The sequence below is a fragment of the Halichoeres trimaculatus genome, unplaced genomic scaffold (assembly GCF_033239565.1).
Source record: "Halichoeres trimaculatus isolate MK-OKI-2021-1 unplaced genomic scaffold, fHalTri1.1 fHalTri1_scaffold_16, whole genome shotgun sequence".
Classification (NCBI taxonomy): domain Eukaryota; kingdom Metazoa; phylum Chordata; class Actinopteri; order Labriformes; family Labridae; genus Halichoeres; species Halichoeres trimaculatus.
The window spans coordinates 2,613,729-2,640,222 of record NW_027437194.1 but is presented as its reverse complement, the minus strand read 5'-3'; the positions used below and the strand labels follow the sequence as shown (position 1 = coordinate 2,640,222).

General features: G+C 41.5%; 1 protein-coding gene across 2 annotated transcripts; it reads right to left on the bottom strand.

Moving 5' to 3' along the window:
• Positions 1-373: 373 nt before the first annotated feature.
• Positions 374-26,494, bottom strand: camsap1a (calmodulin regulated spectrin-associated protein 1a). 2 transcript variants are annotated; one of them, XM_074690201.1, is made up of 19 exons: positions 26,359-26,494; positions 25,591-25,787; positions 16,823-17,085; positions 13,846-14,007; positions 13,686-13,766; positions 11,898-11,930; positions 11,337-11,478; positions 9,750-9,889; positions 9,445-9,668; positions 9,236-9,318; positions 8,960-9,044; positions 6,586-8,860; positions 5,197-5,333; positions 4,906-5,114; positions 4,708-4,773; positions 4,370-4,457; positions 4,000-4,121; positions 2,999-3,117; positions 374-2,893 (listed from the first exon to the last, which is right to left on the bottom strand). In XM_074690201.1, the coding sequence occupies exons 2-19, from the start codon at positions 25,784-25,786 to the stop codon at positions 2,603-2,605; spliced, it is 4,716 nt and encodes a 1,571-aa protein (XP_074546302.1). In that variant the 5' UTR covers position 25,787; positions 26,359-26,494; the 3' UTR covers positions 374-2,602. The 2 variants fall into 2 exon arrangements, with proteins under 2 accessions (XP_074546302.1, XP_074546303.1); XM_074690202.1 differs by lacking the exon at positions 4,708-4,773.

The window sequence follows — 26,494 nt, the reverse complement described above, 5'->3', positions numbered from 1 at the left end:
TTTTTAATAAATGAAATAGGGCTAGTTTTATTTGATTAGTTTTACATAAATATGGAAAGGAAAGTTTTGTGGCTCCAGACTACATTTCTTTGGCGGAAGACGGGGCAAAATGGCTCTTTTGATAGTAAATACAGATTCTACACCTTTTTAGATGTTTGTCTTTCTTGTAGTGGGAACATTTTCTTTATTTTGCCCATACTGTGTAGAAACATTTACTTTGATTTATTATTGCCACTATCAGAAGCAGCAGTGGTGAGGGTGCTTTAAACACTCCTTACCTCCATGTAAAAGAAGCAGACCCAGCTCAGTAAATGCACACTAACTCATGACAAGCAGACACGTCCCATCAGAAAACAAACCTAGTCGGGTTTTATTAAATTTCTCCAAAATAAATAAACATAAATATAACACAATCAAATGAGACTCATAACATCCTCGCAGCCTGTAACAGAATAAACCTCAAAATAGTGCCTCCCTTTCGTAAACATAACTTGTACATAATGTACAAAAAATACTACTCAAAAATGTACAAAATGCAGCAAACAAATATCAAGTATTGTGCGGTTCCCCCCTCCCCTCCCCGACATCACACCAGCTGCTGAGAGTCAGTCATCACAGGGAAATTACTAGTGTTGGGCGCCAGAAGCTACATTAAATTCAAACATCTCGTCTGAATCCAGAGAGAAGTTAACGAGCAGCGAACAGCTCAGTGGCAGAGCTCGGTTTATTTTAGCTGAGCAGTATGAGCCTGTCAGGGAGCTCAGACGGCTCAGATATAAGGTGGAATATAATATGAAGGTAATACATTACAGGCGTATTGTGCCGAGTCTCTTAAGTGCTTCTCATTTGGAATACATACTAGTACATTTTCCCCTGCTTTAAAAACATGATTCATCATCCAGTGTTGCAGCAGCTCCCGAACAAATAAAAGACTTGTGTTGCTTTGTTCCTTTGTTCTGTTTGCATTACAGATTTAAAGCATAATCCAAAGACTAAAGAGACACATTCAGAGAAGGGTACACGAGTGGTGCATTCAGCTCGACCCTTTCACACGCTCACACCTCTGCAAATATACGAAAAACCAGGGAACAAGACTGGACATCATCGCTCACAAACATCCATCCAAAAAATGTAAAAAGTTTTATCAAAGCTTCTTTTTCAGAAACGCTCAGACCAGTGGTTGTTACTGGGTAATACTGAGCCGCACAGCAGTGGGGTGTTTTTCCTTTGCGAAGCAGAAATTAGCTTAATTTTCACCACTGCTTGGTGTCGTTTGTGTGCTTGCTTATGTAAGTTGTGTCACTGTTGTTTGATTTGTCTTTGAGTCCGTCTTCATTTCCTTGTATTCACACGGGAACTACTTTACGAAAACACCGAGCCAAAGACAGGAAGTTTGTTGCGCTATCATGTAAACAAATGTATTGGCTGTCAAGTCAATGCTTTCTAAATGATGAGTGACTGAAAAAATACTGCACGCTTCAAAAAATGCAAGGAAATTGGGGTATCATTAAAGTTAAAACAGTGTTAACCCATTAGCTAACATCCAGGAAGTATTCAACCAATTCAGCATTTTTGTTAGGGAGTGTCCTTAAAGCTCAAGTAAGGAGTTTTTGGCTGTTTAAGAAACAGATGTAATACAGACCTTCAAAAGCAAACAAGACCACCAGAAAGCAGATTGATAGTATCTTTGTAGCGATTTTTGATGCTTCTGTCCACAGGTGGGCGCCAAAGTCAGCATAAATCAAACGTCCCTATATGAGCTTTAAGTACACAAGGGTACAACTCTGAGCTAACAATAATGCTAACAGTGGATTAAAGTAATAACAATGTTGGCTAGTGATTTTTTAACAAGAGTTAGCTAGCTAGCTAGAAGTAATGGTTGCTAGCTAAGCGACGAAACAGTAATGCTTGCTCAAAATTGGTTGATTTATGTTGCTAAGCTTTAGATTTGAGAGCTAGGGATGGGTACCAAATCAGGTACTTTTATTGGTACCAACTAACGATTCATGTAGTAGGCGATTTTCCAGGCTGGACATGAACACAGCATTGCAAGTTTATATATTGAGAAATAAATATGTTAAATTTAAAAATGTTTAGATTTCATTATTAAACAAATTAATAGTTTTTACCACATTAACACACAAAAAATACCAAAAATTGGTACCGTTAAGTACCAATACTGATTGCCAGGTACCGGGCATTGTTTCAAATGTGAAAGGTACCCATCCCTAATGATAGCGAAGATGTAAAATTATCATAAATAAACAGATTCCCCTGTGTATATAGTTTGCCAGCCTGGAACATAACAGACGTCATGATATGTAGTTTAGCATTTGTAGTAGTACCTCATAACTGTAGAAGATACCTCAGAACATCCAACAAAAAGTGTCCCATGCATACGAAAAGCTAACCAAAACAAACAAAAAAAAAAGCATCCAGTGGGCAGTTGTTTCATCCTCAACCAAAAACTGGGATCTCATCCTGACTGGTGAGAAAGTCCCCTGATCAATCACGTCACTGAACACATCCTTCTGCTTTCACAATTGGGTCCTGCCCAACACAAATAGATACAACAGAAACTAAATCAAGTCTCCTTCCTTCTTCAACTCCTGCGTGCACTTCCTGGTCTCTTCACCTGCCACAGGTGGTTGTGGATGGTCAGCGCATCCACGCTGACCGACACAGTCTTTGCCGGGATGACGTTGAACTGCTTGCGGTCGGAGCTGTACTTGTAGACCTTGTCGACCATCTTCCTGGTGATGGAGCGCGGCCCTGTGCCCGTGAACTTGATGATCTCCTCCGTGTCCGGGGAGTATGAGTAGATGGCACGAAACTGGCAACCGCCGTCTCTGAAGAGGATGATCAGGTGATTGGACTCGCACTTTTCTAGCTCCTGCGGTCAGAGACGGAGAAGGAAATGTAAATTTATGAGTTTGGCAAGATATCTGTTAAAAATGAAAACATCACCAATAAAAAGATCACAAATGAGCAGACTGACCTCTAGAATAGCGTTTTTCTGGGCCTCATTGACCTTTCCAGCCAGACAGCAATGAGCGATGGCGTTGATGATGATTGGTTTGTTAGACTTGGAGCTGGGCTCCTTGAAGAGTTTAGGACCTTGAACAAAGAAAACACAAGAAAAAATTAAAAATAAAAGTTGTGACTAATTTTTCAACATAAATCCATTTTTTTTACTGAATTTAGAGTTATTCAACATTTCTCTGTTAGACTACGCTCCCTAGAAAAGTCCCTCATCATTTATATCACAGTTTAGACAAAATCTAAAAGAATTATGGCTCAAAAATCCAAAAAAGAGAGAAACCTGTCTCTACAACTCTACATTTAGCGATGCTAACACAGTCGATATTTCCTCCATTTTTGTCCCTTGTGCTAACTGCAGACCTTGAACATGGCACCACCTGACCTCCATCAGCTCATATTTCTGCTCATTTTCTTCACAGTTTGGTCTTAATAACATCTATAGTAAGAAGAGCAGAAAATGTTGGTAACACAGTTGATGAACAGTTAATGCGCCCCATGTACAGACAATCATTCTGATGAAATATTGATGAGGAGGAGCTGAAACATGACACACTTTCTTCAAGGTTCACACGATACCGATGCCCGGTACCTGGCAATCGGTATCGGTGCTCAACGGTACCAATTTCCGATACTTTTTTGTGTGCATGTGGTAAAAAATGTCAATTTAATGAAAGTTAGTCATAATAAATTCTCAAATTTCTTTAAATTCATATATTTATTCTTATATATATAACCTTGCAATGCTGTGTTCATGGCCAGCATGGAAAATTACCTACTCTTCCAGTCCCTCAAAGTCACAAAGATGCATTCAGGTACCTAAACATGGTACCTTTTGATTTTCAATGAATCCGTACCCGGTACTTTCGACAGAATTCGGTCAGTTCATATAAAAGTACCTAATTTGGTACCTATCCCTACCCATTCCTAATACAAGTTTAACGTAATGTTGTGGCTCACCGTTGTACTCGGTTGAAGTGATGGAAGAAGCGATCGAACCGTTCTCCCAGTCCCTCTCCATGTTCCTGCTGGACGCTCTGCTCAGCATGGGGAACGACTCCATGGAGCAAACAGATCCAGCCCTGAAACACACACACACACAAACCTCAAGGTCAGTGACATAGAAACACATGACAGGGTAAGATATTTTTTTTTATATTCTGCAGAAACTATTTTTTTCAGGAAACATAAAATAGTGAATTTATATTTGGCTATCACGGTTAAATGAAAGCTACTGGCCTTTGGTCATTTTCCAAAAATCAAATGTGAGCTTCTTTGTTGAAAGTTTGGACACACACGTTTCTGATGGAACAAGAAAAGGTAGTCTCACCTCTGGGACTCCGCCCCTCCAGAAATGACGCTGTCCCCTTCAGTGGCTAAAGAGAGCGTGGACCCCCGATGACTGCAGCTCGGCTCAGCTTGAGAAGAGACAGAAAAAAACAGTTACTTCATTTATTTAATGGTCAGATCCCTAGTTATACGTAACATAATATATAAATATTAAAAAGTAAAATTACAGTTATATATAAGTTAAACCACAAGTTAAACTGAGCCACACTTAATCTCCTACTAGGTTATAAATCTGACTCTTAAATGTTAGTATGAGCTGTTTTAATTGGTTGTTATACAGCTGCTATGACATCATGCAGAGCAGGTTAGAAGGTTCACCTCCCCCGCAGCCTGCTGCTGCTGAGCCCCTCCCTTTGACCAACACGGACGCCCTCAGAGATTTACCTGCATAACACACATGTGCACACTGAAGGTGACGATGGAGTGGACTAAACTAAAAACACAACAACAACCAGATGGCAGCACAGCATGTGGACAAACACACAGAGACACTGGAGGAACTTAAAGTGCTCTCACAGGCAGTGGATCCTTTTGAGAGGCTGCTGGAGCCTTCACGGTGCAGAGACTTAGGACGGCTCCTGCGGGATTTCGTGCGTGGGCGGGGCTTCACCAGGCCCTGCTCTTCCATCAATGCTTGCTGCTTCCTCCTCAGGTACTCCTGCTTGATCAGCTCCCGTCGCACCTTCTCCTCCTCCTTACGGACACGATCCTCTTCTGCTTTCCGTCTTGAAGAAAGAGGTTTCGGTTTCATGAGAAAAACACTCAGCTGCAGATGCAACTGACTGAAACCCTGACACCAGAACTTACTTGGCTTCATCGCGTTTTAGCTCGCTGTCAGCTTCCTGTTGTTGTTTGCGCAGTCTGGCCTCCTCTGCTTTACGTTGCTGTTTGAGGAGGAAGGCAGCACGCCGTTTTGCCATTTCGTCCTCTGCTTTCTCGTCATCCTGCAACAGAAAATTTCATCATCATCATCCGTCATCCAGCAGTTTCACTAGCTGAACTGAATCCTCGGTTCCAGATATTAGAAATTTAAGTAAAGAAAAAAAACATTGAGTGAGTTTTGCACCTAGCGAAACTGAAACGTAAGGTGATTTCCAACCACAGGAACTTTCCCCAAAAACTAGGAACTTTTTTTAGAGACTTTGTGCTTTTTGACCGCTGGAACTTTCCCCCAAGGCCCATTGGGATAAATAAAGTTGTCTAAACTTAACTAAACTAAACTAAACAAGAACCAGGATCTTTCTAGAGAATTATGAGCTTTTCAACCACAGGAACTTTGCCAGGAAATAGGGACTTTTTGAAGAATTATGTGCTAATAGACTGCAGGAACTTTCCCCAAAACTAGGGTTACTTTTTTCAAGGAACTATGTGTTTATTAATTGCAGGAACCCTTCACAGGAGCTAGGGATTCCTTGAGGAACCATTTCAACAGCAGGAACTAGAATCTAAATTAGTTCTGAGGTAATTGATACGGCTTAAGGACACCTGCCAGGGGTTAGTACTGTCCAGAGGTCTGGAAACTTTTGGAGTTGGGGCTACAAGCAGAACTTTTCTGATGGGTGGAGCCTTTAAAAATGTCTTAACAATCATCAAGTTTAGGTGCTTTTTCAACTGGTGGAACTTTCCCCAAGAACCAGTGACTTTTAGAAAAACTATGTGCTTTCTAACCACAGCAGGAACTAGGGACTAAATTTAGTTCTTGGGTAATTGAGCTTGAAAAAACCCTGCCTTCAAGGTACTTTCAATCAACAGGGTTACTTTTTAAGCTGAAACACCTGTTGATCTCTGCTTTGGTGGAAACACAGACAACAATGGACCACAGGAACCAATTAGTTCCTTGAGGTTCCTGGAACTACTTGACGAAAAGCACCTTTTGATTCTGATAGCAGAAATTCATCTCTGTCAGCTCTCGGTGTTACAGATTTAAAAGTGACATGAAGTTGGAAAATGATGAGCACAGCGCTACAGGAGCTGGTTATTAAGACAAAAATACTGGTTTGAAATCTCAGATGAGCAGCAGTATAATGGTCCCAACAAGAAGTTTCAGGATGATGAATCTCTTCCACATTTACAACGGCACCAGGTTGCAAAGAGTGTGTAGCCAAGAACACAACGTGCTGGAAAATGATCTGTTTTTATAACCAAAGGGACTCAACGCTCACATGAACAAATGATGAGAAAGTTTCAGGATCTAACCTTAAAGAAGAAGCCCAACACGTTCTTCTGCTCGCCGTCTGCAGCGTCTGTACTTCCATCCTCGTCCTCTTTGAGCTCGGACATGTCAACTTCAATCAGCTGACCTTTAACCTTTGTGTTCTCATCGCCGCACGCCGCCTCCTTCCCTGACTTGACATCCTCATCCTGTTCTGCAGCCTGTGAGGAAGACTCTGATGTTCTTGTGGTGACCTGTGGGTCCTCGGGGTGAGGCCCAGCTCCGTCTGTACTGCTGTGTTTGTTCGAGTCCTCGTGGACCCTGAAGGTGGCTTTTCTCTGAATGCCTCTTTCTACCCTGGGGCTCTCAGCAGTACTCCCTTCGTTCTGGTCTCCAGTTGAGTCGTCTTTGGACGGCGGGGAGTCTGGCTTGCTCGAGGCCCTCTTTCTGTTCTCTTTGCTCTGTTTCTGCTCTGAGGTTTTGCCGCGTTGGCTGGAAGTCAGTTTAGGGGGGCGGCGAGCCGGTGCAGGGCTGCTTCCACCGATGTCTACGAAGTGAACTGCAAATGATCTGGACTCAGAGGTAGAGGAGGTTGATTGCGTCGGGGTGGAGGTGGAGGTCGGGCTTGATTCCACGGGTTCTTGGGGGGACACCACGTGCTTCATGAGCAGGTCTTGCTGTAAAGAGAGCTGCATCATCTGCTGCTGGATGGAGCTTATGGCTTCGTTGAGCAGGTCTATGGAGTGGGAGCACTCGTTCAGATCCGGTTCGGCGCCACCATCCGGGGACTGAAGGTTCAACCTGTTGTTCCGGTTGACGTGTCCCCCTTCTGGTTGACCGTCCTTTACCTGAAACTTCAACGACTCAAGGCAGGAGTCGTCCTTGCAGGCCTGGGTCTTCACTCTGCTCCTGTCTTGTAGTTCTGTGGACAGGGAGTGCTTCAGGGGGAGCGGGAGTGTGTCGCTCCTCTCTCCTCCCTTTTTGACAATGTTCAGGAACGCAGCTTTCCCCAGTTTTAGCCTCTGCCGCGCCGACAGACTCTCCATCTTCTTCTTCTGGTACTCGATAGCGCGTCTTTGCTCCTCCAGTTGCATGTGAAGTTGCAGCAGCTCCGAAGGCACGACTGGGGGACTCGCCCCTAAACTCTTCACCAGCACAGAGCTCTGCTCCTTGCCAAGCCAGCCGGAGGTGCACTCGCTCTTGATTTGCCGAGGAGGCCAAGAGGCGACCTCAGAGCCGTCTGGTGTGGTCTTCTGGGAGCTGCTCGTGCTCGAGATCCCATCCCGGAGGCCCAGCTTGAGGAGCTTCCTCTCTGCGAAGCTGGTCATCTTGACACTGGTGCTGCCTGAAGCGCTGCAGCTGCTGGCCCAGGAAATGGTGCTGAGGCAGGGGCTGGAGCGCCCGCTGTAGTCCTCCTTATCCTCGCGCTCGCTTATCTTCGAGTCTTCTCTCAGTTTGGCCGACTCACACTCGATCTCTCCAAATCCACCCAGCTCTCCATCCTGTAAGTATCTTTCTTTTCCTCTCAGGATCATATCTTTACTCAACTCCATCTGATCTTCATCCTCTTCATCTTCCTCGATGTCTGCGATGTCAGAATCAGAGTCGAGCCCTCCCTCGTGTGCGGAGGACTGGCGCTCGGGCTCCTCCGACAGATGCAGAAAGAAGCCTTGGGGTTGCTGAGAGATGCCTATTGATCCGTCTGTGGGCGGCCTCAGAGATCTCGGGCCTGATTCTACCCCAGATATCGGCGTAAAGGTGCTTCTGCTTGACTCAGCCGCCGGGCTTTTCTTCTGTGACGGCCTGGGAATGTTTGATGCTGCTCTCCTGGCAGTCGCTGCTGCTCTGCAGCGACTCTCGCCGCTCTCCTCCTCCTTGTTCAGGCTGATTCCTTTTTCTTTGGCCGGCTTAGAGACTGCAGGCATCAGGGGCTCCAGGAAGTAGCTGTCCGTCTGGTGTTCAAGTGTAAAGGGCCCCGTGGATCTGTCGTTATTCGAGGTAGTTCCTGCACTCGGTATTTCCAGTTCATCCTGCTCCATGTCGCTCCCAACGCGACGTCGAGAAAACACCGACGGGTGAATCACGGACACCAGCTCCTCCTCTTCGATTTCCTCCTCCTCGTCCTCGATGCGCATGTGGCTGAGCAGGCTTTGACCACTGAGTCTGTGATGGGGTCCGGGGCCCAGGATGTGTTTGGGGGTGATGCTCTTGAAACTTGAGGCTAAGCTGTCTTTGCTGATGGAGCGAGCCAGGCTCATCTTGTCGGGGTCTTCGTCCAGCGGGTAATGCAGAGCATAGGGTGCTGCCTGGGACAACGGCCTAAAAGGGGGACAGGGTTATGGTCACCGTTAAAGTCACCTTGGAGAAACCAATCCTGGAACTGCTGCTACATCTGCACATGAAGGTACGGCGGCTTACCTCTGCCTTCTCTCTGGCCAGGCGAGTATTGAGCCTTGGTGCTGCGTGTCTGAATGTGTCATCGAGCTGGATCGCTTCCTCAGCTCTGTGCAAAGACATCATCAACCATGAGATCTCTCAAACAAACCTTAAAAAACTTTTTAAAAATCGGTGCTAAGGGAACTAACTCTGGACAGAGTGTAAAACTTTTAAAAGAAAACGAGAAAAAGCACTTTCAAAGAAGCCAAAAAGAGAAACAGAAAGTGAAACTCAAATGATCATCCCAGAGTAAATTACCTGAGCTGCCCTCCTCGACTGCTTTCTGTTTCTGTCTTAGAGGCAGTAAAGAGCGAGACGGGCTTACTGAGTTTGGTTTAGTGCTGTGAAGGGAAAAGAGAAAGAACCACAGTTTTACACTCAGAAATAAAACTACATCCAATCAATCAGAGATGCAGTGAAGCTGCCAACTTGTGGCGTAGCAGGAAAACACAGTGACAGAACGATACCTAAGATCAGGGCTAGGGGGTGTCGTCAGAACATCTGCAGAGTTCGAGGACGTCATGAAACCACGCTTCGTAACGCCCGAGATGGGAACGTGGGGCCGGGAACCTTTGGGCTGCAGTAGTAATCTCACATCCCGGATTTCCTGCAGGTCCCTGGGCTGCACAAAGTCTGGTTTCACACTCTCCAGCCACCAGAAGAGCTCAGCGATGAAGACCATCATGTTATTCTGCAACAAAGAAATCAGTCAACGTGAGCTGTTAAAATGCTGCTGGCGTTTGTTTCCCATGTGAAGTGTCTCTCGGCTCACCTTTAGCACTGGTGGAGAATACAGCATGTCCTCAGGCTTCAGGTAAAAGCATTTGTTTAGGTATTCATCAGAAAACTCTTTCAGGAGCTGGATGTTGTAGACGCTGTCTGCTATGGAGGGGACCTCCTTCAGGCAGATATCTGCACAGAGAAGAGTTGAACGTTGGATTATTTCTCTTTTAAATGTCAGTCAACGTGAGCAGCAAAGCTGAGTATGAGGGTTGCACCCATGGATAATTTCCCAAATCTTCTGCCAATGCTGAACAGCTCACTCTGCTGTTGTTTTGACCCTTCTTTTGAGTGTTTGGTACTCCCAGGTGCCTGATCGGCAGCACCTGTCAGCTCTGCTACAGTGGTCAGCAGGTGTCAACAGAGCGACTTTAGGTTGGTGTTCCGCAAAACCAAGTTGTGGCGTTATCATGGGATAATTTTTGTAAAACTGACAAATCCATTGTGTTAAGTTGCATTTTTATGCTAATGTTGCTGTTTATCTCTTTCTGTTGTAAAAAAAAATGCTAAGACCTGTCAATTCAACAACTCAACTTAACTCAACTCAACAAATCATCTCAATTCAACAAATCAACACAACTCAACAACTCACAAAATCAACTAAACTCAAAAACTCGACCCAACAAGTCAACTTAACAACCCAACAAATCAACAAATCAACTCAACCCATCAACTCAATTCAACAACTCGACCAATCAACTCAACAAATCAACAAATCAACTCAACAACTCAATTCAACAACTCAATTCAACAACTCAACAAATCAACTCAACAAATCAACAAATCAACTCAACAACTCAATTCAACAACTCAACTCAACAACTCAACCCAACAACCCAACTCAAAAACTCAACTCAACTTAATTTATAAAGCAATTTAAGACCAACCACAGCTCAAACAAAGTCCTGTACATAAAAAGTAGCGGAGGCATAAATAAAACCGATCGAGAAAAAAAACAATAAAACTGAGGTGCAGACACTTAAACAGTTGTTTCATTGTTCTTAAAACAATTTAAAAACAATCAAATAAAATAAAAAACCAAGCCATAAAACACTTAAATAGAACCACAGTCTTAAGCTGGGTTAAAAGCCAATGAATAAAATAGGTTTTAAGACATGATGGTAGACTGAAATCTTCATTATAGTGCTTCTTATCCTTCAATAAACTGCCAGTGTTTCTGATTCCATTATACTGAGGGGGCACTCTCCATACCAGCCCTCCTGGAAGTCAAGTTAATTTTGCTTTCTCTACAACAGCCTAATGTTGTGTTTGTTAATGAGCTGACTGGCTGTCATTTCTGTCGCTATATCATCGTGCATTCACAATTCTTCTCTGCTCTCTGTGACAAGCCCAGACGAGCACACTATATAGCGGACAGAGAGTCAGGAAAACCACCTCAAGAAATGCAGAAAAATCATTTCCCACCATCTCTGTCAAGATGCAACACTCTTTCCTCCTGATGGGGAAACAGTAACTGCTACTGTTAAATAGTAGCGTCCAGCTAGTCATCTCATGCTCAGACAAAAACTGTTTTTATATATATATATGTATATATAAAAAGGACAGGTGTGTACCGTACCTTCCAGCCTGATAAGTTCGGGACAGTAGAAGTGTATCACAGCCAGCAGAGCAGTACCGTCACAGATATCCTTCAACAGGTCGTCCAACAGAGGGAAGTACTGCAGTGTCCGACCGGACAGGTGATCTCTGCGGTAACGCACCTGAAGGAAAAAACATATCATATCAGATGGTATCAGGAAGGTCTTTTAAAGAAATATTCAGGGTACTGACTACTTTCATTTCAGCTGTAATGTTAGCTCTAGTTTCATGGCCTGCACTCATGATAGATGATCAAATAGAGAAAAACAACAAACTGATGAAATGAGGCTGAAATGGTGAGTACATTACCATGTGAGCGAACTCCACAGGTTCCAATAAGCAGTGGGAGAGGGCATGCAATAAATCTGGCTGGTGAGGGAAAAACAAATGAAACTTTTTGTGGGGAGTAAAGGACATGAAACAAGCCGTGAGGGGAGGTGAAGGTGTTATCAAAGGAAATGGGTTTCATGCAAGGAGAAGACGCAAAAGAGCTGGGTTGAATAAATAAAGAGTGACAGAGGTTTACAGGCAGATCACTTACAGGTACAAGCTTCCAGTACCATTTGGAGGGAGACTAGGATCCAAGAAGCACAAAGGGAAAGGAAAAGGTTGTTTGGGGACACACAAACAGGAAGAGTAGCAGACAAGTCAAGGATCAAAATCAATCACAAGTGATCAGATCGTACTCTTTACCACAAAGAGAAATCTGATCTGTAAGACAGCTAGAAAGGTTTTGACAGAGAAAAAGACAAACTAGATTTACAGAAATAAAGGCACATTGGGAAAAGACAGAAACATCTGTGTTCACATTTGAACAGAGAAGAAATTATTTTTCAACCCCGACCTCTTAAGAAGTAGAGGATCTGTTTTAACTTAACCGTGCTTCTTTTTGTGACACCAAAGCGAGTCTCTGAGGGGTTTCTCTCCTAGGGGGCTCGTGGGAGTTGAGTTGTCATTCAATCAAATTTAAAAACACAGATGTGACAAATATTTTATCACTAACACATCCAAGCATCTATCTGTAGACTTGTCTTTGAATTAAAAAACAGCCTGTGGGTGATTTGCCAGATTTTAAACTTATAAATCTGATTTGTCGAACATAATTTAGTCAATTTACTGAGTGAAATGTATTTTATAGGACCTGAAGGAACAACCATTCATGAAAGCAAGATATCGATTTGCTTCAATCCAATCAAATTAGGTTTTCTTCTTGTGTTTACTTATTTTCCGAGGGACAAAAATCTAGATATCGACTTTCATACTGCAATGAAAAACTAAAGTCTTTATCCAACACCCATTCCCAGGTATCTCAGTTTACATCTATGGAAGTTGGTTGGACAAACATGAAACAAACATCTACCTGTCTTGACTTTATTACAGGCCTGCTAGCTCTCATGTTTTCCTTTTTATTTGAAAAATATTCCTTACACACTTGGTGAAAAGTGATCTGCTTGACATCTTGTGATTGAGATTTTATTTAGAAATCATGCCACGCTGCCATCGAATGTAAGGATTAGCTTGGATTTTGCTACGTTTTGGTTGGAAAGTTTTTCATGATGGTGGGTGGGTGTGGGGGCTGATTATGCTCCTACTTGCTAATGCTAACACCACAGTACAGGTGTCACTATGGGAGCTTGTGCAAAAGTGTGCAAAAACCTGCTCCAACCTGCAAACAGTACAGTGCTTCAATTCTGTTTCTCTCTTCACCTTGTTTTGCCTTTTAGCTTTTGTTTTGCTCTATTTCACAGCTTTTATCTCTAAATATTTAAAGATATTGATGACTTCATCTCCTTTTATTGCTTTTACTACCTCATTTTTTTCTAGCCTCTTCTGCTGCTTCACCTTTTATTGCTTTCATCATTTTCCCTTCCTGGTCCCTGTGGTCTCGGTACTTGTTGTTGGGTTCTGGAGTCGATGGTCTAAACTATTGTTTGGGTTGTTTCTGTGTTTGTTTTCTCAATGTTTTAGTTGAACTGTTGTCCAAGCTCCTCTGCTGTTTGGTTCCTTCGCTTTGGTTTTATGTTTGTCAAAGCACTTGGTAAACAGTTTGTTTTTAAAAGATGCTTTTTACATAAAGTTAGGAACCCTTTAATTATCGTTTAACAAGTCTCAGATGTTTTTCTGTGAGCTTTACAAAGCAATCTGATCAGCCACTTCAGTGAAAGATATTGCTGGAGAAAATAGTCAATGTCCGATTTGAATGAGACTAAAGAAACTTAACACATTTGGAAGAAATAATGCAGCAAATCAAATGAAATAAAGTCCCAGGGTAGAGCATGAAAACGTTGTTGCACAGACAAGTTAATTCAACAAAAAGTCTCTCTGTTACCTTCTGGTGGCTGGGTGAATCCAGCAGATGTTGCTTCATTTTTAACTCTTTCTCCATGATCTCCCTCATCTTTAAGTTCACCTGCAGAGACCAAGATAATGTGAATCGATGTAGACGAGTGCAGCATATTCAACACGAGAGATTTTTTTTTTGTCTGTACCTTGTTGATCCAAAACACCATTGCATCTTCCAGGTCGAAAGGCAGCTCCTTGGAGGCACTGAAGTTGGAGAAACGCTTGACACAGGACACCACCTTCTCTACGCTGATCATCTCCACGATGTACGCCATCATCAGCGCGTCGATGAGGTGAATGTGTGAGCTCTGGAAAGACACAGGTAATCATTACGTTATTATAAATCTTATTTTAGTGTGAAGAAAAAGGATTTGTTATTACTCCCTTAGTTTCTTCACGGCTGTGCAGACCATCATGAAAGATGCTCTGTCACTGAGTTGCTATGGAAACAAGTTATAACTTCCTGACTGAAACACTCAGACTCCTGGCCTCATCACACCAACACGTGAGACAGCAACTTTTTATTGACTGCATGACTCACACACTGTTTATCAGCAGGCACAGCGAAGCCACAGCTACCATTAAGCTGAGTCTGGCACATGGAAGCCTTTTCTCATAACTGATGGACAAGTCATTCTCAAAGAGCAGCGTGGTTTAAAATCCTCCTTAATGTCCGCACTCAGACGTTTTGTCAGTCGACTTGTTTGTTTTCACATCTGTAACCTGTGTTATGACTCATGCTTCAGAAAAGTGGTTTCATTTAAAGCCTAAAAAAAAGTGCCAGCTCATTTTCTTTCATGAATATTTCATCTACACTCTTTAAAACCTGCAAAGCCCCCGCGGCCACTGGTGCATTATTTATTCCAAAACTCTTGGCTCGTATTTGGCTCTGGAAAGGAGAGTACGAACGTGGGCTGCCGGTTCACAACTGCAGAGCTCACGATTTACATGAAAGTAACATTTTCTGATTGATTTTAAGAAAAAAAATTCAAACTTAGACTTGTTTTGAGTCTGACGAGAGGGAGAAACAAATCCAAATTGAAATTGTGACAAACAATCTGTAATTCACAAACAGTAATAGTCTGTGATTTCAATTGAGAATGTCAAATTTTGATCACAGGACAATTTTCTGCTTTAAAGAGGCGAAGGTGAATAGAGAAGTTACGCACATGTATGATTTCCTGTTTGCATGGTACAGTTTTAGCTAGCATTTTTAGATGCAGCAACAAGTGGTTTTGCACCCATGCAGCGACTTCCACTACAGAGTCATGTTTGTTTTCCATTTTCTGCAAAGATTTCTACAGATTCCCAATTTTTAAAGAATATTATGTACTGTTGATTAAGAAATCTTAAAATTCTTTCGCATTTTCCTGATACCGTTGAAATGCTCACTCTCGCAGTCTCTCACAAGGAAGTTAAACTCTTCAGAAAGCCCTTTTTATCCATGTTATTCATGTTTTATCCATGTTTATCCATCCATTTTATTAACTTTTTGCAAATGAACCCATTCACTTGAAGGGTGAAATTTGTACTCAACAACCCATATTTTTTAACGCTTGGTAATGTCCTTTATTAACCCCATAGTTCCCAGTGTAGTGCTGGTGCTACCATTTGTAAATTAATTTTGGAATGGTGATAGATTTGAAACCTACGGAAGAGTATTAGGGCCACCCGTGAGAAAAGTAAAGAAAAAAGTCGAAATGTTGAGAAAAAAGTTGACATGTTGAGAAAAAAGTTGACATGTCGAGAATAAAGTTGAAATAGGATGTCAAGAATAAAGTCTACATACAATGTCGAGAAAAAAAAATCAACATACAATGTATGAAAAAAAGTCGATGTCTCCTTTGTTCCGTCCCAGTTCTCGATAAATCCAGTGAGGAGAACAGAGATGCATGCTGTAACATGGAGTGTAAAGTAAAGTACGCAAGTTCCTGAAGTTTTGCAACTGCGTGAGGACTTTATCATTCATAATCATATCATTAATCTTGTTGTTCAACCTAACATAATTCAAATAGTCAACACTAAAGTATCTGAAGCTAATTTCGACTTTATTCTCGCCATTATATGCTGACTTTATTCTTGACATTTCCACTTTATTCTTGACATCCTATTTCAACTTTATTGCCGCTATTATATTCCGACTTTATTCTCGGCATGTCGACTTTTTTCTCAACATTTCGACTTTTTTCTCAAAGTGCATGACGAAAAAAAAATTTGTCTCACGGATGGCCCTAATATTCTTCCGTAGAAACCAGATAAGATAGATGGATCATTATTTTGAGCATAAAATCTGGAGAGTTACACTTTATACTGCATTTTAACATGTCGTAGCGCGCCGTTTCCCAACAAAAGCATTGTGATTCAGACTGCAGTTGTTCATATCGCTTCCTACGTTGAATACACGTCATTACGTTTTTGAATATTTGCATTTTTGAGGATATAGCCATGGCATTTCTGTATTTAGAAAAAATGTGTAAAAACTTCTCTTTTTTATGGATTATTGCACATTTTTTTAGCAATTTATTGAGTTAGCCTGGAAATAATTCTGGACATTTTATTTAAGTTTGGAGTAAAGGGGTTAAATCGATGTATAGAAAAAGTTTCATAAAAAAACAACAACAAAACTACAGCATAAAAAAGGTAAAGATGTGCTCTGGCAGGCTTTGTAATTTTTAGTATAATATACTAAGTTTCATCTATGCTAGTGGCATCCTATTTTGGGGGGAACTGGATTTATGCATGTTATTAGCATTAGCATCTTTATTCCAAATTTTAAAGCCAGGCAAAGGCTTTGGAAATACACATGTAAAATGTGACTGCATTAAGTTTAGCTTAAGGGAAAGTGTACAGAGTTTATTTAACATAGTTACAGCTGATAGCATAAAGACTGGTACAGTTTGTAAAAAGGTTTCTCTCTGATGCATACAGGGACTTGACTGATGTTCCTTGAATTTCTAAAACCTGATTGTTTTTCTTATTTTAACTCTTGTTTATTTTTGATAAAAATGTTACCACAAACCTGAATATTTATATTTAGTGGTAAACCAGAATCTAAAAATAATGAAGCTCCATGAGCAAATGATGTTGTGCTTTTATAACCAGTTGAAAGGTTAAACTACCAACCATCTTAATGGGAGCCGAGCTGAGGTCCAGATCAGAGACAGGCGAGTTGTCTGCCAGCAGGACGTAGATGCCTTTCCTGGACAGAGCCTGGATGACGGACTGGTGGCTCTGGAGCAGGGCGGCCTGCTCGGCATGCAGGATGAGCCCACACACGCGGCAGTAGAGCTCTCCAGACAGCAGCAGGCGGATGATGGGGGGCTTGATGTGTTCTTGCTCGTACTGGTCGGTGTAGAAAGGGTCCCGCAGGTCTGTGGGGATGTGATCTGAAACAGGTGTAAACTTAACATCAGCTTAATGTCTGCTTGATAACTCAAATCACCAAATGACACCACATATCCACAGTAACTATTTGTGTCCACACACGTGTCCACTGACGCCTCATCATGTTACATAACACAGAAGCTCCCAGGGCGCAAACTCTCAGGGTATTAGACTGTCTAAGAGGAATGCAGCGACGGAGGAAAGTGCTGATGTAAATTCAGGCGTCAAACAACCTCCCAGGTAGCGACGCTTAAGGCCAATAGGTGAAGTGTGGGCTTTAAGCCAATGAGCTAACAGGACTTAGTGGTGACGCTTAAGCTGACTGTGTTGTCCGAGCGCGCGTGGTGTTTACATGCTCGTGGAGATAGACATGAGGCAGCTATTTTTAAAACGCCTTGGCTGTTTTAATCCAGAATTAGCACCTGAAACAGTCACGTTATTCAGCTTCTGGGGCTTTCAGGGCAGATTCAGGCGGGAATAAACAGAGAGACTACAGCCTGGTAGAGTTAGGAGGAGTTAGAGTTATACACATGATGAGGACAAACACGACTGGTGAGAAATTAAAATTAACAGATTCACTTTATGATATAATTTCCAAAAGATCATGTGTGAGGCAGCTACCCTGTCGTATGGCGTGCCTCAGGGTTCTGTTCTGGGACCTTTCTTGTTTTCTGTATATATATCCTGACATTTGGCCGGTTATACTGACAATATTCAATTGTATATTTATTTGACACCAGGTAACACTGAAACCTGTCCAACCTGTCTAACTTCCCATAAGCCCTAGCTTCCTATGAAATAGTCCAAGCTTTTTAATAAGGGATGTTCTTAATCAGTTTCTTTCTTAGTGATTTCTTAGTGATCCCTGTGCTTGTTTACATCCAGGTTGGAGAGCATTAGCTCGCGCTACAACCCTGGCAAGTAGGTTGCAGGTGGCTGCGCTACAGCTAAGATGCAACATGTATCCAGCCTTCCAGTCCAACTAAAGTAAAAATAATAATTTGTCAAAACAACATGTATTTTTGGTGCCTATCTTTGATGGTAACAATGTTTATTTGTTTCAACCAAGTTAAAGGTGCTGAGAGGTCTATCACATGACGAATAGTTGGCTGGAATTGGTCGTGTTTTTCCAGGATGAAAGCAAATGAATGGACACCAGATCTTTTTAATTTATTTTTTGTTGTTGTACAGGGAAACTAGTGCTATTGTCTTAAACTGACAACATGAAAACTTTGTGAACTCAGTTTTTACTGTAGTTGAGTGTAAAACTTTGGGGTCTACATGGACTGTGTTCTCCCAGGAAATCCAACCTGACCACTAAGATACAGCATCAATAACCAATATTGGGGCTGGTGATCTCATTTTATATCATGGTTTAAGAACAGGCAAATATATCAAAGTAGGACTATTTCAAAAGACTCAAGTCCTCACATTGGTTCTTATTCATCAACTTGCAAGGAGCTGGCACAGATTTTGGTGTCTGATCAGGTATTGAAAACAAATATATTTTATTTAGCTGTGACATGGAGGGACGCATTATGAAGATAAGAAACTCCTCTGTGTGAGTTTGACACCATAGCATCCAATTTTAGTCGTACACATGTTTAATAAATGAGGGCGCTGACTTTTGTTATAGTTGAGTGTAATAGATTATAACATCTTTTTTATCCATTTAGTTTAGTTTTTATGCTCGAAATGTAAGGTTGGAGCCTGATAGTGATGTGTTGTCAGACCCAGTTTTGTTTAAAACTACATTTAATGTTGAAAAAATCGTGACTACATATACAAATACCAGCAGTAGGCTTTAAAACACCCACATCCAGACAATGATGACACATCAATACTCAGCCACTTAACGATGCATCCTCTCCTATTTTTCTCTACATTAGCAGCACGCTGACTGAGAGTAGGACATCCATTAGTGGAAAAACAGACTCTGCATGCCCTGACTGCTCTGTGAAAACCTGAACTGTGATTTTCACAGCAGACTGCCTGCTTGGCACAGCGTACCTTCAGTATCTATGTCACTCTCTGCTGTAGTGCAGAGCTGCCATATGGACCGGAGACTCACAGATCATGTGAGAAAACGCTTTTTGTTTGTGTGTCTCTTGATGAGCCTCGTTTTTATCTCTCTCGACAAAAAAAAAAAAATCTTTCATGTCTGCTTCCAACACAAGTCTCTTCACTCTGCTACTTCCTCTGCCTCAGCTGTCCAAGAATGCCCCCCTTATCCTCCCTGGTTGCCGTGGCGATGGTGATGGGGGATGCCAGCGTGGCCGGAGGTGGGGGCTGGGTTGCTGTCCCGTTGCCTCGCCAGAGCCTGCTCATTGGATCGTTTTACAGCCCCTGACACCAGGAAGTGTGTGTGAGTGTGTGTGTGTGTGTGAGTGGAGGGGGGTGTCTCTTTAATCCCAGTTACTAATTCTACTAAGATATTCATCATCCACCTGATCCACACGTCCAATCCCACCCCCGTGTCCCCATGTGTGTGTGAATACAGAGGGGGGAGGTTGGGGGAAGCCTTTGTTCCTTTTCTCTCAGACAGAAGGTCAGATTGATCAGCAGAGATCTTGCTGACAGTTGGGGCAGAGCTGTCAGAGTCTGCAGGAGAAAGCCGGAGCGCGAGCTGTGCAATAAGAAGGCTTAATGGAGACTTTACGAGACAGTATGTTTGGGAAACAAACCTTTAAGCCAATGCACCCTGCAGGGACACACAGGAGGAAAAAAATAGTCCTGCCAGATTTACGTGCCAACCTGATGTTTGATGGAGCTGGGGGTTCAGCATTAGCAGGAAAGGTTTGACAAATTTTTCACCCAACATACTCGGCTCTGCTGCTCGTCCCACAAATGTTTGCTCCTAATGTCATCAAGAGTAGATTCTCCACAGACCATTACATTAAATTGAATTAATTAAAGACCAATAAAACTGTCCAAACACACAGCCGGCGTTGACTGCCATCAGGTCAAATCCCGTTAAACACTTAAACATGTGACTGTCCTGATTTTCACACCAGCACAAACAAACAACACCTATGGGCTGAGATTGTGCCAACAGAAACTGATTGTAAATGTAAACTCCCTTTGTCCATTTGTACATAATTATTCATTTTTTATGAGTGAGGTAACATATGTGGATGTTATATGGAGATTTACACACATTTAAAATGTAAAAAGCAACAATGAATATGTTCAACTGTATATTTTTGAAGAAGATGCTCACAATTCTTCATATGTGTAAATATAAAAGACGGTAAAAGGACTTTGTATCAGAAATTCTTAATGGTATATTAATGAAAACGTCTTTTCCAACAAAAGCGCCCAGCACACTGCTGACAGTTTTCCCCTTGTTTATTGTTTACTTACTACTTAATTAATGGGACCTTTGTTAAATTTAGGGCTGAATGTCAAAACATGAATACCAAGGTTTCTTAATCTTGACACTTTACTGGCACGGCATACAGAAAGCAATAAGCTGACATACCATGACATCAGTCATTACTGACATAAATACTGACATTACTGAGTGAAAGTGTGCAAAAAGTTAAATATCTTTGACACTAACAAAATAAAAGCCCTCTTTCTGTTGAAATTTACATTTATTCAATCATTAAGGGGAGCTGAGTCAGCGCAGGCCTTGTGTTAACTCTAGGGACGCCACGATCCTGGTATCTGGTAGATATGCACAATATTATCAGCACATTATCAGCATCATCCAATATTAGCTTAAAAATCAAATATTGAATTTCAGCCAAACACAACATTCCGCCGATCTAATAAACTGATAAAATAATGGCCTTAAGCTGCAAATATTTTTTACACTTTCTGTGATTTTGTTTTTACAGTTCAGATTGAGTAGTCCCATATTTGGCTCTTGTTTGAAGTTAAGCTTGAGTTTAAGCGGCAGTCTGTAAGGCACATTTAGCCAACTCATTACGGCACATTTAGAAAAGTAAACCATTTTATTTCATTTGGGTTTAGCTGCTGTACTCAGTTACACTTTTCATATGTTCCCTGTGAACAGCTTATGTTTATTGACTGTCAATTATGAAACTAATGTTATGATTTTCTCAGGAAGAGCATCACCCAGCTTTAAAGTAGGATTTATCTATTGGATTTTTTTGTTTGAAAGCAATTATCTTAAACAAATTAACAGTTTGAAGTACATATTTTTCTCGTTTTGCACAAGAAATGAATATAACATGACAAATGTGACATGAGTATGCACCATAATACAATACGCTACTTCCAATACAGAAGAGATTTGATGATCACTGCAATTATCTGCGCAGAAAAAATATCGGTATTGGTATCAGCCAAATGGCAAAAAATCCACTATGGTGCATCCTTATTATCTGGTAGCTGCATTTTGTTTTTTTGCTGCATTACCAGTCTACAAAGAATAAAAGTTGACAATTGAATAGTAATTTCTGTAAGTTCGGAAGCTTTGTTTTTACCAAACTGTTGGTAAATATTTGAATATATTACAGTACAAATTAGGGATCGACCGATTATCGGCCAGGCTGATTATCGGGGCGATATTTGGCATTTTGGGGCATATCGGCATCAGCCTGTTTTTAATTTGACGGCCGATATCAAACCCATTCAAAACTGTGTTGTTTTGGCTCTGATGCTTCTCTGCTCAGAATTTCTCCCTGTCTACACTACGGAAGCCTTAGATGGTCAAAACATTTAAAATCAGTCATGTAAAACCAAACAGAAAATCAATTCAACTGCATTACATGCCTGTTACATTACATTACATTACATTACATTACATTACATTACATTCTGTCCAGTTTTATTGCAGTTACATAGAAATTTTGAAAAACTTTATTTACTGAAGAAAACTTTAGCTATTTATTTTTTGAAGTTTTCATTTAACTTTATAAAACATGCTGCTAAAACTGGGAGCTGTTTAATAAACATATGCTTGAAGGCATTTGGATGCAATTAAGTGTTAGAGTTTGTATTGTTCAAAAATTTTTATGCCAATATTTTCACTTTGACTGCAAATGAATATTGGTCTCAAATATCGGTTATGGGCCTCCTTGCCCCCTAATAATCAGTATTGGTATCGGCCCCAAAAAATCCATATCGGTCTATCTCTGGTCTAAATAAAAAATTACGTCAGTAATTCCATTTACTCTTTTTTAGCCTTTTACCCAAAACATTACCAGTGTAGTCCCACAGTAGAGCATGTAGTTTATTATTTATCGCTGGTATTGGTTCAGTATCGGTATTGGTCAATACCCAAAGCCCAGGTATTGGTATCCGTATCGGGACCAGAGATGTTGGATCGGTGCATCCCCTGATAAACTCACATCAAAAGTTTCCAGTAACTTCTTTGCAGCACAGATTTATGTACGCTCATCAGCTGCTTAATAAGGCACACCTGTTCATCTGCTCGTTAACACAAGTGTCTAATCAGCCAATCACGTGGAAGCAACTTGATTTGTTTCCAGAAAACCAACATCTCTGGGTTTTAACCATTGATTGATTATAGTTAATAATCTTACTATGGGACAGAAGGGTTAAGAAGCTGTAGTAGATGTTTTTTTCATTATAAATAGTTTATTAGACTCACTTAGATGCAGGTCATTTCAGGAAGTGGGTAAAAAGTTGTAAAGAAGGGGTAAAGTTACAATAATTATCAACTCATTTTATCTTAGTGCTACCCATTATGTGGGGAAAGGAGATAAAGTGGAGTAGCTGCTAAAGTGTCCCTGGCACGCTGGCTTCAGGACGAGCCAATCAGATTAATGAAGGCACGAAGCTTGACGGGGGATAAAGGTGATGTTTGGTGTTAATACTGAGGATTTGGTCTCCACTACGGAAAAAACACAGAGTTGGATAAGAAATGGGTTAAGCTTAGTTTAGAAAAACAGGGTTCTGGACGTTTCCAACACCAGTGAACCCAGGCACTCAGAATAAGAACAACCTTATGTTTGCTACGGCTCATTGTGTATGTTTTTAATTTGAGAAAGATCCATCTAAACTTCTGAAACCAACCACTCTGAACTTCCTCTCTCAGATTCAGTTCACTGACTCATCCACACAGCTAACAGATCTGTAGGGGCAGGAAACAGTATGACTACAGTACCCATAAACCTGAAAGGATTACAAAGATTTCCTGAATGACTGCCTCTGTGCTTCTTTCTCTCTTCCACTAAATGCCTCATTGTCACATTGATAATAAAATCACAGGGACGCCTCGGCTTGCATGAGCGGTACGCCTGACCTCCTGCTCACACTCCCCCGAGAGCAATCGCTGTCTGACACAAAAACCCACATCCAGGGAGGTTTCGTTTCCAGACATGAAGAAGATCCAGTCAGAGCTGGAAAACCTACTAAACTGTGCATCACAGGCTTTGGGTGGTCATATAAAATTTCTAACTCCAGACAGGAAGTTTGAGACGTTTGACGTAGCGCTGGTGCTACGATTGGCATATTAAGTTTCGATTAGTGGTGGATTTGAAACCAGATAAGACAGATTGATCAACACTTTGTAGCACGTTGTTTCCATCAGCTAACATGTTCATAAAAATCCAGTCTAAAGCGTAAAAAAACAAAAACGTTACGATCTAGACTGCAGTTCTTCACATTCCTTCCTTCGCTGAAAACACGTCATCCCGTTTTTTATATTTACACATTTCTGTATTCAGAAAAATAGGTGTGTAAAGTTTTTTTTATTTGCACTTTTTGCAATTTGTTAAGTAAGTCTGGACACAAGTCTTTACACACTATACATGTTTAATTTCCTTTTTTTTCATTTATTAATACATTTTCATTATTTTATATTTATTTAAAGATGTTAATGTGACTGCAGCGCCACCTTCTGGCGTGGAGTCTCACACAAACTATCATAAAGATGTGACTTTTAACCAGGCGTGTGTTCCTTTTGGATGAGGATGGGTAGCGAATTAGGTACTTTTATAGGTTTATAGGTTTTGACTGAATTCTGTCAAAAGTGTCAGGTATCGATTCATGTAAAATCAAAAGGTACCATGTTCAGGTACCCAAATGCGTCCATGTGACTGGGAGGAAGTGGAAGAGTAGGAGATTTTCCATGCTGAACATGAACACAGCATTACACGGTTATATATTGAAGAATGAATATGTTAAACTATGCCACATAAACACAAAACAGGACCAAAAATTGGTACCGTTGAGTACCAATATCGATTGGCAGGTACCGGGCATCAGTACTGTATTGTTTCAAATGTGAAATGTGCCCATCCCTAGCTACAACATATCCATAGGCTAACTTGACAACAAGCTAACTATCAGTTTGTACCGTAGGTCAGTAGCCATCCATATGTAGCTGTACTCTCAGAGATAGAGCAAAGACCGTGGTTGTGTCCGAAATCACTCACTCATTCTCTACTCACTACTCACTATATAGTGAATTAGATGTAGTTGACTATATAGTCCACTCAATCGCTCACGGACGGCTGGAGGTTTACAGTTCTATCTTTTCTTAAAAACTGCAAAACAGTATTTATTTTAGTGAGACCTAATATTATATTTAGCTTATTTTCTGCAACGGCCAAATATACTAGAAACATTTATTACTTGTTATTTTTAAATAAATAAACCATATATTTGCGCGGAACTTATGCTGTGTTTAAGAATTACAAGGTCCAGTGAATGCATCACCTGCGTGGAACGGTTTAGCGGCTAACGTCCGTGTTGTTTGTTTCTCAGCTCAAAGTTGTGAGACGGGCTCGTCCCAAAGTTAAACAGGGATGTTAATGTTGTTTCATGCTATTAGTAATCATTAAACATGTAATCAGCCATTTCTTCTGTTTGAATCACAATGCATGATGGTATATATTGCTAATATAGTGAGCATCGCTAATACACTACTTTTCAAAATGCATTGTGGGACACATTTAGTGGACTGTATGGTGAATGACCACGCTCACTCAGATTTCGAACAGCACTACAAAATGGTATATTCACTATATAGTGCACTATATAGTGAATAGGGAGTGATTTTGGACACAGCCTGTAAGTCCCAACATTTCTTCACTAGATACAATCACATAAATAAGAGGGAAAGCTTAGAAGAAAAGCTTTATAAATGAGAACACGTAATGTAAAGATGTGCTCTGGCAGGCTCGGCAAGGCAGGTCAGAACCACCCTCCTCCATCCTAGCTCTTACCTTCCTTCACATCCACACAAAACGGAGAAAGCCCTACAAGTTATGGCTGCATGAGGGAAGCCCAATCTGCTTCATCTGTTACTGCTTTTATTAGCCAGCTTTAACTCTGATGTAGACCCTGCTAGCTTAGATTTGTCCCAAACAGTTTTAGTCAGTCACACTGGCTGCATGATACACTTTCTGTAACATAATAGTTTAAAATATGAGGGTTGAGGAGCATTGTTTTGATATAATAGGGTGTGTCAGTGCCTTAAACATACTAAATAGGACTAACATTAAGCAAACTCTTATGCTAGAACACACACATGATTTAAAGTGGAAAGCACAGCTTAAAAGCCTTACCTATACCATAGGCTTTGGCAAACAGCCACCGCAGATTTGCATCTATTTTGGCCCTCGCAGGATCGTAGAGCTCCAGCGGTACGACCTGAGCCTCCATGCTTCCTCCACCTCCTCCTCCTCCTGCATCATCATCTGCTCCTGCTGCTGCTGCTCTCCTCCAGGTGCTGCCCCTGCCAGCACTCACCTCCACATCCATCCTGCATTGGTGAGAGTTACAGCCACAGCAGCCTGCATTACATCATCAGGATGAGGAGGAATAACAGCCAGTAGGCCCTGGCTGGGTGACAGCACCTGTTTTTGGTTATTGCATGAGATAATACAAATACTACACACACACACAGAAGGTTCAGCCTTTCTAAACTAGCTGATACTGCAGGTGTCTGAGCTGTCAGTCAACATTGATTGTCGTGTCATGAAAGCCATTCGTCTGCACCTTTAAAATCCGAGGCAACAAGATTTACATTCATTTTTCGGCTTGTAATTGGCTGTTAGGTTCTAACTGAAAAAATAAGCACTTTTAGACACGAATAACGGAAAGATAAGGTGTTTCAGCGACGAAAATGAAACAATTCACAGGTAGCTTTTAGCATTAGCTTCTGTTATTAATTATCTAGCAAGGTCCGGTTGAGGGTGGTCAGGCTGACCAATGAATGACCGAACAGTATCCTAGCAACATTAACTTAACAGCCTATTAACGTTAGCTTCCCGCTAGCTAACCTGCGCACACACAAAGGGAAATAAAGCCGACAACCGTTATTAAAGACTCACCTTTAAGACTGCATTTGTCTTTCACAGGGACGTGTTGTTATACAGCAGACATGCTGGCCCTGCTTCAGCCTCCACTAGAATAACAGAGGACTCCTCCCTGCCCAGCGACACCAATTTCCAGTCCGGCCTCTTAGGA